The following is a 10,123-nucleotide window of genomic DNA, read 5'->3' on the forward strand; positions in this document are numbered from 1 at the left end:
GACTCCTTTAAAACTTTAAATACTCTGCTTCTTTTCAACAACTAACCAAAACATTTGTGGAAAAATGAAAACATTCTTCCAAGTTTATTTTAACTAATTCTTCCTATTTACACCCTATAATCTGAAAAAAAAAATAGTCAAAGTAAGCTCAAAAATCTCTTCAGTCCGAAAAAATGTGCGCTGTTTAAAAAATTTCCATTTAAAAACGTTCCTGTACTCATATTTCAATTCAGAATACTCAACATTCTCGATTCTAAAGCATTTTTTTTAGTATTATCATTCGTAATACTAATAATTATCATTCATTTCAATACTTCATTTTAATAATTAATTTCAATACTTATTCTCGATTCTCTATCGGATCGCTTATAGCAACCAAATTAGACTAAAATGCTGGATAGATTGTGCCAGATTCTTCGAAGCGTTTGTTTCGATCATCATCATTATATCATGATGAGTAAATGAGTTTCTGTCGTGCTGTTCGTACAGATCACACTTAGCAGAATTGTGAGACCTAGCCTGTTTCTAATATCTATAATATTCCGCAACTACAGGAGCCCCCCGGTCTAATATCATAGTTTATATGGAAAATGTCCACATCGTTGTCGCCGCCGTTGTGGTTGATTTTCTTATTGACACGTGAATATGGTGGGTTGACTATGATTGAACGCGACAAGCGATCCAATACCAACCGTTACATTGCCGGCGATAATGATGCCTGGGAATTGATCACGAAACGACTACCTGTTGAACTATTCTTATTGCTATTGTACACATTGCTCATGCGCATATGCTCGAAGGTAAGGGGCTTGCTGAGATTGGTGTCACGCTTCTTGTAGAATTCATTGAAATCGAGCCGTGTTCCGAAGAGCTGCAGTTGTGGATCTTCGCTGGAATTGAGGCACATCATAAAGCCACTCACTGCCTTCTCATAGGCACAGGAAATGTCACTGAGTCCGCGACAGGCGATAATCAGCTTCTGCTCAAACATCTTCCGCTCCTGGTCCCGTTCCATTTTCTCTTCTGTGGTCACGCCAAAGCGACCCTCCTCCTCGGAGGCGGCAATTTTCTTTTCTAAGTCATCGCGGGCATTTTGTTCCTTGAAGCAATCTTTGTAGAAGCTGGCCTGCCAGATTTCCAGGGCTATAATGTTCTCGAAGACGGTTTCCAGGTGCCGTTCCTTGTCGGTCACCGAATTGATAAAACATCCCACGGTAATGGTCTCAAGGAACTTCTCATGGGCATCGAGAATCTCATCTAGTCCGGTCGCCTGCTGCATTTGCTTCTGCAACTCCACCCAATTGCATTCGATGACCTCGAATAGTACGTAATATTGCATTTGATGGATGAAGTGCATTATCTCGGACGTGAAAAGGTGAAGCTTGTACGAAGCCTTGCCAATTTCAGCATTCATCTTGCGTAATTTCTGAAAATAGTGAAAGTGAAAATCAAATTAGCAAAACGCGCGGCAAATGTGGGGACTAAAAGAGAGGTGTCAACACTATTTCATCAGGGATGTAGCTGCATAATCGATAGCAGCGTTTGTCGACACTAACATTTTGTTTACATTTGAGATTTGTCTTTTGAAAACTTAATCTTGCCTTATCTGGTAGTCTCATCACGCTGTAGATTACAATGTCTTGTTCAATCTTTAAGGATTTGCCAGAAGATCATCCGAGGCGCCTGATTCCGGCGCTATGCAGGCAATTCTATCACCTGGGCTGGGTGACCGGCACCGGCGGCGGCATGAGCATTAAATTGAAGTGAGTACAAAACCACCTGACACTGCAACGGTGAACAGATCTAACGATTACCAACCATAGCAATGAGATCTACATTGCCCCGTCGGGGGTGCAGAAGGAGCGCATGCAACCGGAGGATCTGTTTGTTCAGGATATCGATGGCAAGGACCTGCAAATGCCGCCCGAGATCCGGGAATTGAAAAAGAGCCAGTGCACACCACTCTTTATGCTGGCCTATCGACACCGCAATGCCGGTGCCGTCATACACACCCACTCCCAGCATGCAGTGATGGCCACGCTCCTGTGGCCGGGGAAAACCTTCCGCTGCACGCACCTGGAGATGATCAAGGGCGTATACGATGATGCGGACAAGCGTTATCTGCAATATGACGAGCAATTAGTGGTGCCCATCATCGAGAACACGCCTCACGAACGTGACCTGGCCGATAGCATGTACGCGGCCATGATGGAGCATCCCGGCTGCAGTGCCGTTCTGGTCAGACGCCACGGTGTCTATGTATGGGGCCAGACCTGGGAGAAGGCCAAAGCCATGTGAGTTACAAATGGATTAAGCTGCCGAAAGGCTTGCTAACTTTGCTTCCTCAAACAGATCTGAGTGCTACGATTACTTGTTCTCCATTGCCGTTGAAATGAAGAAGGCTGGCCTCGACCCAGAGACGTTTGTGGACGCCTCCAAGGCATAGAGAAGGGTGGCATTTAGCAATTGATAAAATACACGCAATTTTTTGTTAAAAATAATTCCTTTCGTGCTGCGGGCGCGGGCATTATCTGGCCACTTCAAGCCTTCTTATCTTGCTGTTTTATGGGCATTTCAAATTCGTTGCGCACTTTGTTCCGGAGGGCCACAGCCTGGTAACAGCAACAGTCGATAACAGTTTCTCTTAACATTCGCTGTTAAGTGCGATAGGTAAATGTTAAAGTCTAAACTCCACACAACTGCACAGTGGAGAAAGAGCGAAAAACGAATTCCACTTTGGAATTAATTTAGTTTGTGAAATAGCCATGAATTAATTAATTGTCAGAAGAACATACTTAAACTAATTAACGACTTGCACTAGTTTTTTGCCACCGAAAACAACCTGTTGGCATACATTAGCTACAAACTTTTGATTTGATTCCATTTTCGCACCTCTTGGTGTTACTGTTCCATCAGCTGGCCGGCGGTGAGCGAGAGAGCACAACATCACAAAACCAACGGGAGTGAGAGAACCACCCGTGTGTATACCGGCTCTCGCAGCACCAGTGTTGCCCATTCAGCTTTTTTTTTAGCTAGCTCTTGCTATTTTTAAAGTTTGATTGCTGTAAAACTTTCGAAATTGCTGAGCCGGAAATGAAGCTATTTAAAATATATATATAAAAGTACAAGTACGCATTGGTACAATGGACTGGACGAATTGTTCGAAATAAACAAAACAATGCGCATTTTATAAATAAATAAAATAAATTTGTTGTGACAAAAAAATGGCTATTTTTCCCCACAAAAAAACGCTACTTTTTCATTTAAAAAAATGGATGCCCTGCTGCCCGCACTATCGCTATCTCGCCTCAAGGCACAGGCGAATGCGGAGGAACAAGAGAGACAATAAAACCAACGACTCTGCACGCGTCTGGCTCATTCTTCTATTCACGGCGTAAGCATTTGTCCCCCGTTCGTGTTTGGGGCCCTCTTCCAATTTGGGAAAAATAAATTAACATTTTCTTTTGTAAAACAACAGCACCGTCCCCGAGAAACTAGCAAAAAATACTACAACCAAACATGAGTCTACAGTCGGATGCCGTTTTCCAGAAAATCATCGATGGCCTGAAGGAGAACGAGGCTAAGGCCAAGGCTGTGAATGGTGTGTTTGTCTATAAAATCACCAAGGATGGCAAGGTGGCCAAGGAATGGAGTAAGTAATAATATTACGCACGCTGCCTGACACACACACTCATTTTCTGTGGGTTTACGTGGTCTTTTTTGCGTGTGTGTGTGTGTTTTGTGGGAAGTTCAAAGTGCGAAATTCTTTGCACTTCGGCACCAGCTGTTTGTTGGTTTTCTATGTGGCCAACAAATGTAAATTACATTACCTTTTCGCTTATTTTCTGTGTGTTTTTTTTTTCTAGCTCTGGACTGCAAGAGCGCCAAGGCCTATGAGGGACCCGCACAGGGCGTCAAAGTGGACACCACCCTGACGGTGGCTGATGAGGACATGGTTGATATTGCCCTCGGCAAGCTCAATCCCCAGGCAGCATTCATGAAGGGAAAATTGAAGATTTCCGGCAACATCATGCTCACACAGAAGCTGGCGCCTCTGCTCAAGACCGATGCCAAGTTGTAAGAGGCAGTTGCAGACAAAGAAGGAGCACCAAGGAGCAGCCGCATTCCAAGCAGTCACATTTCTGTATATCTATATTTTTTTGGCGTATTTCGTATTCATATGTTTTTGTTTCACCCTCTAATTAATGTTATTTTTGTACGGGAAGTTGTGTGTTTTTTTCTATCAAAATATAGAAAATGATACATAAGAAAATTAAGGAATTTTTGTATGCCCCTTGAGACTTGCGTGTGCACCGGAAAATGGGTAATCATCCATGGATTAGATTACAGGTGCCCTCGGCTACTAATCTAATCTCGGACCGCTCCACACCTTAATTCGTTGCCCACAAGAGTGCTCCGAAGTCCCTCCCAAATTGCATTATCGATCAGAGAGAGAGAGGGAGAGAGAGATCGCAAGCGAAAGAGCGTGACAATCTAAAGTAGGACTGAGATACGACACTCACCTTTCCATTGGTCATCTGCTCTTTCCAGATCTTTGTCGAAAGCACAAACTCCATGTGCTTCATGCGCCACAGTGGCTTAAACAGCGCCTTGTACGTGGACATGGTCGGCTCCAGCATGGTGGCCAGCGGCCCTTGGACGACATACTGCAGCGACACAATGTCCCAGCCCGTGTCGCCCAAAAAGGGTGGCTGTGCCACCACATCCAAATGGTTTAGGATCTCTGGATCATCGTACTGGGCATTGGTGCAGCGCAGGGCAGTGTCCAGCATGGCCGACAGATCGTGGGCAAAGATTTCAGTGCCTGGCTTCTCCAGTTCGTCTCTAAGGAGGGCGATTATTTATTGATTATTCGATTTAAAGTGCCTCCAGCCAACGACTTACTTCATATGCTCGATAAAGATGCTGACAAAATCCCCTTGGCCGAGCAGCAAGTAGCGTCGCATGCATTGCAAATGCTCCAAGAGCTTGTGGGGACCCACCATGTAGTCGAGGACATGCTTGGCGGTGTTCTGGTAGCAGATCTCTATAGCCGCATGCCACTTTGTGTCCTGTGTGTAGGAGAAAATGTCGCCAGCTGAAAGGAAAGCCCATTTAATGAATATGCCATTAGATGGGACCCAGTTTATTCCTACCATTCGATTCCATGATATTCTTGAGCTCCCCCTGACCCTTGACCAATTCATTCATTTCGCACACTTCGCGCAGAAAATTAATGCTCTTCCCGGTCCTTAGGATTTTATCAGCCAGCTCTTGGCCAATAAATTTCGGCTGCATGGCGGTGCGCACACGAAACTTATCGTGCCACAGTCGATCGGGCCCGATATCGGTCAGAGACTCCACAAAGAACTCGTTGTGTAAATCCGTTATGTCGCCATCGAGCATCCATTGGGAGATCATGCGCGTCAGCGGGCGGCACATGGCCGTGAGCAGATCAATCACCAATTTATCCACCGCAGGATGGCCATTATCGAGGAAGTCCCACACCACGGACGTGAGCTCTCCCCCCTTTTTCATCATGCAGGAATGGGCAATTTTGGTCAGCCATTGCATACGATGTAGGGGCTTTGTGTACCACACGAGCAGCTTGAATAGCGTCACCTGCTCCCGCTGGCTATCGAGCCACTCCTGCTCGCGATCGACAAAGCCCCGCTTCACTTGGGCCTTCTTGAAGTCATTTACCTGATCGTGCAGCAAAGCCACTTCGCCATGGTAGGCCCCAAGCTCCTTGCGCAGAAAGCATGTGAGGGCCTGACCCATGCAGCCCAGGGCGCTGTAACCCTTCGAGGGATCGGCGAATTCGGCCACACGATCGTGATAGTAGCCCAGTTCGGAGAGGCGCAGCATGAGGCCGGCATCGCCCGTTGTCAGCAAATTGGTGTTCGCCGTGTCCAGCTTGAAGCGGCCAGTGACGACATCCTTTCTAAGAAACTTGCCCTGAATGCCCGTAAACGAGAACAGGACATTCGTGACAATGTCCAACGTTTCATCCACATCCTGTTGATTAAGCAGCTGATCTGTGTAGTTAGGCATTTGCACCTGGCCCAAACCGGCAATTGACTGGCCGGGATCATAGCTGTAGGCGACGCGTTCACTGGATTCACTTCCACCATTCTGCTGCTTGCGATAGGGATAACTAGGACTTAATCTCTCAGACAGCACCTCTCTTAGGAAATCCTTGTGACCATCACCACCACCATCCTTTCCGTTCGCCATCAGTGTCGTGGGACGCAAGAACGTGGACTGTTCATTATCCAGAATATCCAGCAAAAAGTTCATCAAGGCTTCGCGTTGCTTTTCATCTGTGTCTAGCTTCAACAACTTGGTGTACGTTTTCAGGAACACATTTCCGGGCATCTGCTCTTTTTTGCCATTTGGATTTGCCTTTGCGTTTAGGATATTCAGAATTTTGATCACACAATCATCCTCGCACATGGTCGGCCTTCCCTCGTTCAACGAGTTGGGATTTTCCATTATGCTCTTCAAAGCATTGTTAACCAGACGATCTGACAGAGATGGACGTAAGATGGAGCCGTAAGAAGTGGGCAATCATTAGCAGGGGATAGAATTCATTTACACTTACCATGCTCCTCGGCTCGCTGGGGGCCGTTTATGGATAAGCATATATTTGACAGCAGCATCGTTATATAGTGAACTGGCGTCGGTGGATCCTGGCCCTGTGCTTTACTCCCGACATTTTCGTTGGACATTTTCGTTGTTTGGCAACCGAAGGCCAGACGAGCCAGAAACTTATCTAGCCGCGCGCGCAAATCAAAACCACAAGCACAGAAGCGATTCTAAAGCGATGGATGGCGTTTGCCGTACAAGGGATAACAAAAAGAAAACAACTGTTTGACAAATACTTTGGTAAACTGCCTAGGCGTACTGTTTCGCTATTGAGATCTGTGGAGACTGGTGGCGACTGGTGAAAAATTAGTTTAACGCAGAAACCATATGTATGTAATGAATAATCAATTTAATAAACAACAAATTTAGTGGTCAGCTTCATCGCAGGCCTATCGATAAGATATACGGTCTGACCCTCAGAAATATACCGAAACTACGTCATAAATTGCAAAATATACCGTAAATATTCTGACGAATTCAAGTTCTATATTCTTCGACTTTTATATTCCGTGGAATATTACTATCTCAATAATATTGAATCAGTATCTCAATATTAAATTACTGAAATAGGGTATACAAATACCCATACTCCGGTTGATAAGCAACAAGTCTTCAATTAACAGAAACATTAACGTGACAACATTGCGACTGTTTTTTTGTAGAACTTTTTTGTTCAAACCTTGTTTTAGTCAAAATAAAATAATTGGGGAGTACCTAAAAGTAGTTAATCTTGTAGAAAATTTATTCATCAATGGCCTAAAATTATGTGGGAAAAACTAAGGGTTTTAGTTAGACAGAATTATTGAACGGAATCTCTAAATCGAGCAATATAAACAATAGACTATTCTCTTTCGGTTTTTTGCTTTTATCTATGTATGTATTTCGCTAAAACCGTTTTTTGTTTGACGTATTTCGCGAAAGGCATTTTTGAAGACAAGATTCAATAAAAGCAAGTATTAAGAATAAGCCAGTTAAGTAAAACATTGATTCATAAACCTTATAAAATTATGTTGGCATGGCAAAAAGGCTTATCTAGCCAATAATATTCGACGAAATATCAAAATGTTTTTTTTTTTGTTTGACTATTTTCGCTAAAACCTCTTTTCACGCAAAATGCAATAAGAGCAAGTGTTTAAAATAAACCAGTCAATTAGAAAATAGATTTACTAATCGGACTAAATTATTCGGGTATGGTTTAATGTTCTATATAGCTAGTAATATTCCACGGAATTTGAAAAACTAAGAAAATGTAAAATCGAACTTGAATTCTTCAGAATATTTACGGTATATTTTTAAAATGAGTCGTTATATTTTGGTATATTTCTGAGGGTCGGACGGTATATTTTAACGCGGTCACACTGCTGTTCACTGTAATCGACACTCCGAAGATTTTTTGTAGGCCACAATTTCGCAAATAAACAAAAACCAAACGTAACTAAAAACGAAAAGCTTGGTATGGGTGTGACTGTGCTACAACCGTATCCTATGCCCGAGGGAAAATCTGGCGCCCATATCATCGATTACCTGGGTAAACGTCTGCTATCGCTTGGCGCTACGCATGCTGGTCAATTTCTGGTCGACTGCGAGACCTTCATCTCGACACCGCAGCCGCACAATGGTACACCGGGACGGGCGGTGCATGTGCTGCACAACTCGGAGTATCCCGCTTCGACATTTTCTATCATCGACAGTGGCACTGGGAAGCAAGTCTCCCTGGTGGCCGACAGCATATTTGATCTGCTGATGCTCAAAATGACCAATACATTCACCTCGAAGAAGCAGACAAAGATTGAATCCCGTGGCGCCCGGTTTGAGTACGGCGACTTTGTGATCAAGCTCGGATCCGTCACCATGATGGAGCATTTCAAGGGTATCCTAATCGAGATCGAGTACAAGTCGTGCATGATACTGGCCTACTGCTGGGAGATGATACGCGAGATGCTGCAGGGCTTCCTCAACATCAATGTGGGCAAGGATTTCCCCACGTACTTTGCCACGCAGACCATCATGACGGCCATGGGCCAGCAGCAGCTGCACGCCAAGCACAACGACTTGTACGAGCCCACGGATACGGTCAAGCAATATCTGGAGCAGTTCACCAACTATCGGAAGCATGTGTCCATGCATGGATCCCTCAGCGGCACCAGCGGCATCCAACAGCCCGTCCACATGTCATCCTCCCCGGTGATGGGTGCCGCGGGAGGCCTAGTCTTGATCCGATCCTGATGCGAGGTCAAGCTGGAGCCGCCCGATGCTCCTGCAGTGACAATGGAGACTGACTGAACGACGGAATATTCATTGAATTAAGAAAGCAACTACTCAATTGTTTTTTTATTTTAATGTATATTTTTAACGCAATAGTTATATATATTATATATAGATGTGTGTGGGGCAGGGTGAGTGTGTTTTCTCCTTTTTCCATGTCTGTGTGTAGTCGTCTTAAAAAAATATATATAGCTGGAGTACAAAAATTTTGAATTTTTTCTCTTCAGTGTTGGTTTCTTTGTTTTGTGGATGGGGGTTTTTCAATGAGTTTCGTTTTTTGTACAACAAAAAATTTTTATCCTGATTTCGCATCCAACTGTTATACAACGGAAAACTAAAAGGGGGATTTGGGGTCGGAGGAAAAGTGTAAGCTTCTTATAATATAAAATGCAATCGTTCTTCTTTTGATGTTAAAAAAAAAAGCCAAAAAAAATGTTCACCGCAAAACGAAAATGATTTTCTACCTGGGGTTCATGGTTCAATGTAGTATATATGTATAGTATATATATATATATATATGTATAGATATACATTAAACATAATTATGTATACGCCGTGGCGCTAGTCTTCTCACACACACACGAAAAGAAACGTAGTATCTATGCAAGATGTTCTTTTTCTTGAGGAAGTACAAGAAGTAAGTAAATTAAATCATCGTGTGCTTAACTATAGTGAATAACAATGTGTTTGGTTTTACACACACAAGCTCTCAAAAGAACAGGGAAAAAGGAATTAATGTGCCACCCATTCCAAGGGTCATCCAAAGCTTACATGGGAAGCAATGATTGTAACTCTATTTGGAAACATTTTGCACGGGTACAGTATACTCTTTTATGTTTGGACATTCAATGCTGCGCCAGCTTTTGGCAACAGTTTTGCTTCTGATTTAATTTACTTTAGCCTTAATTTTGCTTTCATAAAGGTTCTAACTGACTGATTGCCTGCCTGCCTGTGTGTGTGTGTGTTTGTGTGTGTGTGTGTGTTTGTGTGTGTGTGTGTGTTTGTGTGTGTGCGGGGTGGTATGTGTGGTTGTTGTTGTTGTGTATAACAGTTCGTATAAGTAATTTGCTTCGCTAGCAAGTGACATACTATTAATGGCAGCCGTGCTATAAGTACGCCGCTGATCTGATCTACCAATCCGTCTGTCTGTCCGTCCGTCAGTCCGTCCGTTCGTCCGTTCGTTCGTTCGTTCTTCATTGCTTAAAACAAA

At 43.8% G+C, this 10,123-nt stretch overlaps 4 protein-coding genes across 4 annotated transcripts; 3 read left to right on the forward strand and 1 right to left on the reverse strand.

The window, feature by feature from the left end:
• Nucleotides 1–303: 303 nt before the first annotated feature.
• LOC6598518 (gamma-tubulin complex component 3) lies at nucleotides 304–6,972 on the reverse strand. Its single transcript, XM_002023521.2, has 5 exons — nucleotides 6,605–6,972; nucleotides 5,157–6,527; nucleotides 4,906–5,098; nucleotides 4,524–4,845; nucleotides 304–1,426 (listed from the first exon to the last, which is right to left on the reverse strand). Exons 1-5 carry the CDS (start codon nucleotides 6,729–6,731, stop codon nucleotides 695–697), a joined length of 2,745 nt encoding a protein of 914 aa, XP_002023557.2. The 5' UTR covers nucleotides 6,732–6,972; the 3' UTR covers nucleotides 304–694.
• LOC6598519 (probable methylthioribulose-1-phosphate dehydratase) lies at nucleotides 1,599–2,501 on the forward strand. The gene is made up of 3 exons (XM_026992829.1): nucleotides 1,599–1,763; nucleotides 1,824–2,294; nucleotides 2,353–2,501. Exons 1-3 carry the CDS (start codon nucleotides 1,636–1,638, stop codon nucleotides 2,444–2,446), a joined length of 693 nt encoding a protein of 230 aa, XP_026848630.1. The 5' UTR covers nucleotides 1,599–1,635; the 3' UTR covers nucleotides 2,447–2,501.
• LOC6598520 (peroxisomal multifunctional enzyme type 2) lies at nucleotides 3,331–4,225 on the forward strand. The gene is made up of 3 exons (XM_002023523.2): nucleotides 3,331–3,394; nucleotides 3,479–3,652; nucleotides 3,867–4,225. The coding sequence occupies exons 2-3, from the start codon at nucleotides 3,520–3,522 to the stop codon at nucleotides 4,079–4,081; spliced, it is 348 nt and encodes a 115-aa protein (XP_002023559.1). The 5' UTR covers nucleotides 3,331–3,394; nucleotides 3,479–3,519; the 3' UTR covers nucleotides 4,082–4,225.
• Nucleotides 6,973–8,044: 1,072 nt separating the features above from the next.
• LOC6598521 (mediator of RNA polymerase II transcription subunit 20) lies at nucleotides 8,045–9,902 on the forward strand. The gene has a single exon (XM_002023524.2). The coding sequence runs from the start codon at nucleotides 8,104–8,106 to the stop codon at nucleotides 8,872–8,874; it is 771 nt and encodes a 256-aa protein (XP_002023560.1). The 5' UTR covers nucleotides 8,045–8,103; the 3' UTR covers nucleotides 8,875–9,902.
• The last annotated feature ends 221 nt before the right edge of the window (nucleotides 9,903–10,123 follow it).

The sequence above is a fragment of the Drosophila persimilis genome, unplaced genomic scaffold (assembly GCF_003286085.1).
Source record: "Drosophila persimilis strain 14011-0111.01,24,50 unplaced genomic scaffold, DperRS2 tig00000793-arrow-arrow-pilon, whole genome shotgun sequence".
Classification (NCBI taxonomy): Eukaryota; Metazoa; Arthropoda; class Insecta; order Diptera; family Drosophilidae; genus Drosophila; species Drosophila persimilis.

What these genes read in the sequence shown, in the direction of transcription:
- LOC6598521 (XM_002023524.2), top strand. Translation starts at nt 8,104, where the DNA reads ATGGGTGTGACTGTGCTACAACCGTATCCTATGCCCGAGGGAAAATCT.
- LOC6598518 (XM_002023521.2), bottom strand. Translation starts at nt 6,731, where the DNA reads ATGTCCAACGAAAATGTCGGGAGTAAAGCACAGGGCCAGGATCCACCG. An exon ending in CCAGCGAGCCGAGGAGCATG is followed by an intron (nt 6,528 to 6,604) that starts GTAAGTGTAAAT and finishes CATCTCTGTCAG; the next exon opens with ATCGTCTGGTTAACAATGCT. An exon ending in GAATATCATGGAATCGAATG is followed by an intron (nt 5,099 to 5,156) that starts GTAGGAATAAAC and finishes CTTTCCTTTCAG; the next exon opens with CTGGCGACATTTTCTCCTAC.
- LOC6598520 (XM_002023523.2), top strand. Translation starts at nt 3,520, where the DNA reads ATGAGTCTACAGTCGGATGCCGTTTTCCAGAAAATCATCGATGGCCTG. An exon ending in CAAGGTGGCCAAGGAATGGA is followed by an intron (nt 3,653 to 3,866) that starts GTAAGTAATAAT and finishes TTTTTTTTCTAG; the next exon opens with CTCTGGACTGCAAGAGCGCC.
- LOC6598519 (XM_026992829.1), top strand. Translation starts at nt 1,636, where the DNA reads ATGTCTTGTTCAATCTTTAAGGATTTGCCAGAAGATCATCCGAGGCGC. An exon ending in GGCATGAGCATTAAATTGAA is followed by an intron (nt 1,764 to 1,823) that starts GTGAGTACAAAA and finishes TACCAACCATAG; the next exon opens with CAATGAGATCTACATTGCCC. An exon ending in TGGGAGAAGGCCAAAGCCAT is followed by an intron (nt 2,295 to 2,352) that starts GTGAGTTACAAA and finishes TTCCTCAAACAG; the next exon opens with ATCTGAGTGCTACGATTACT.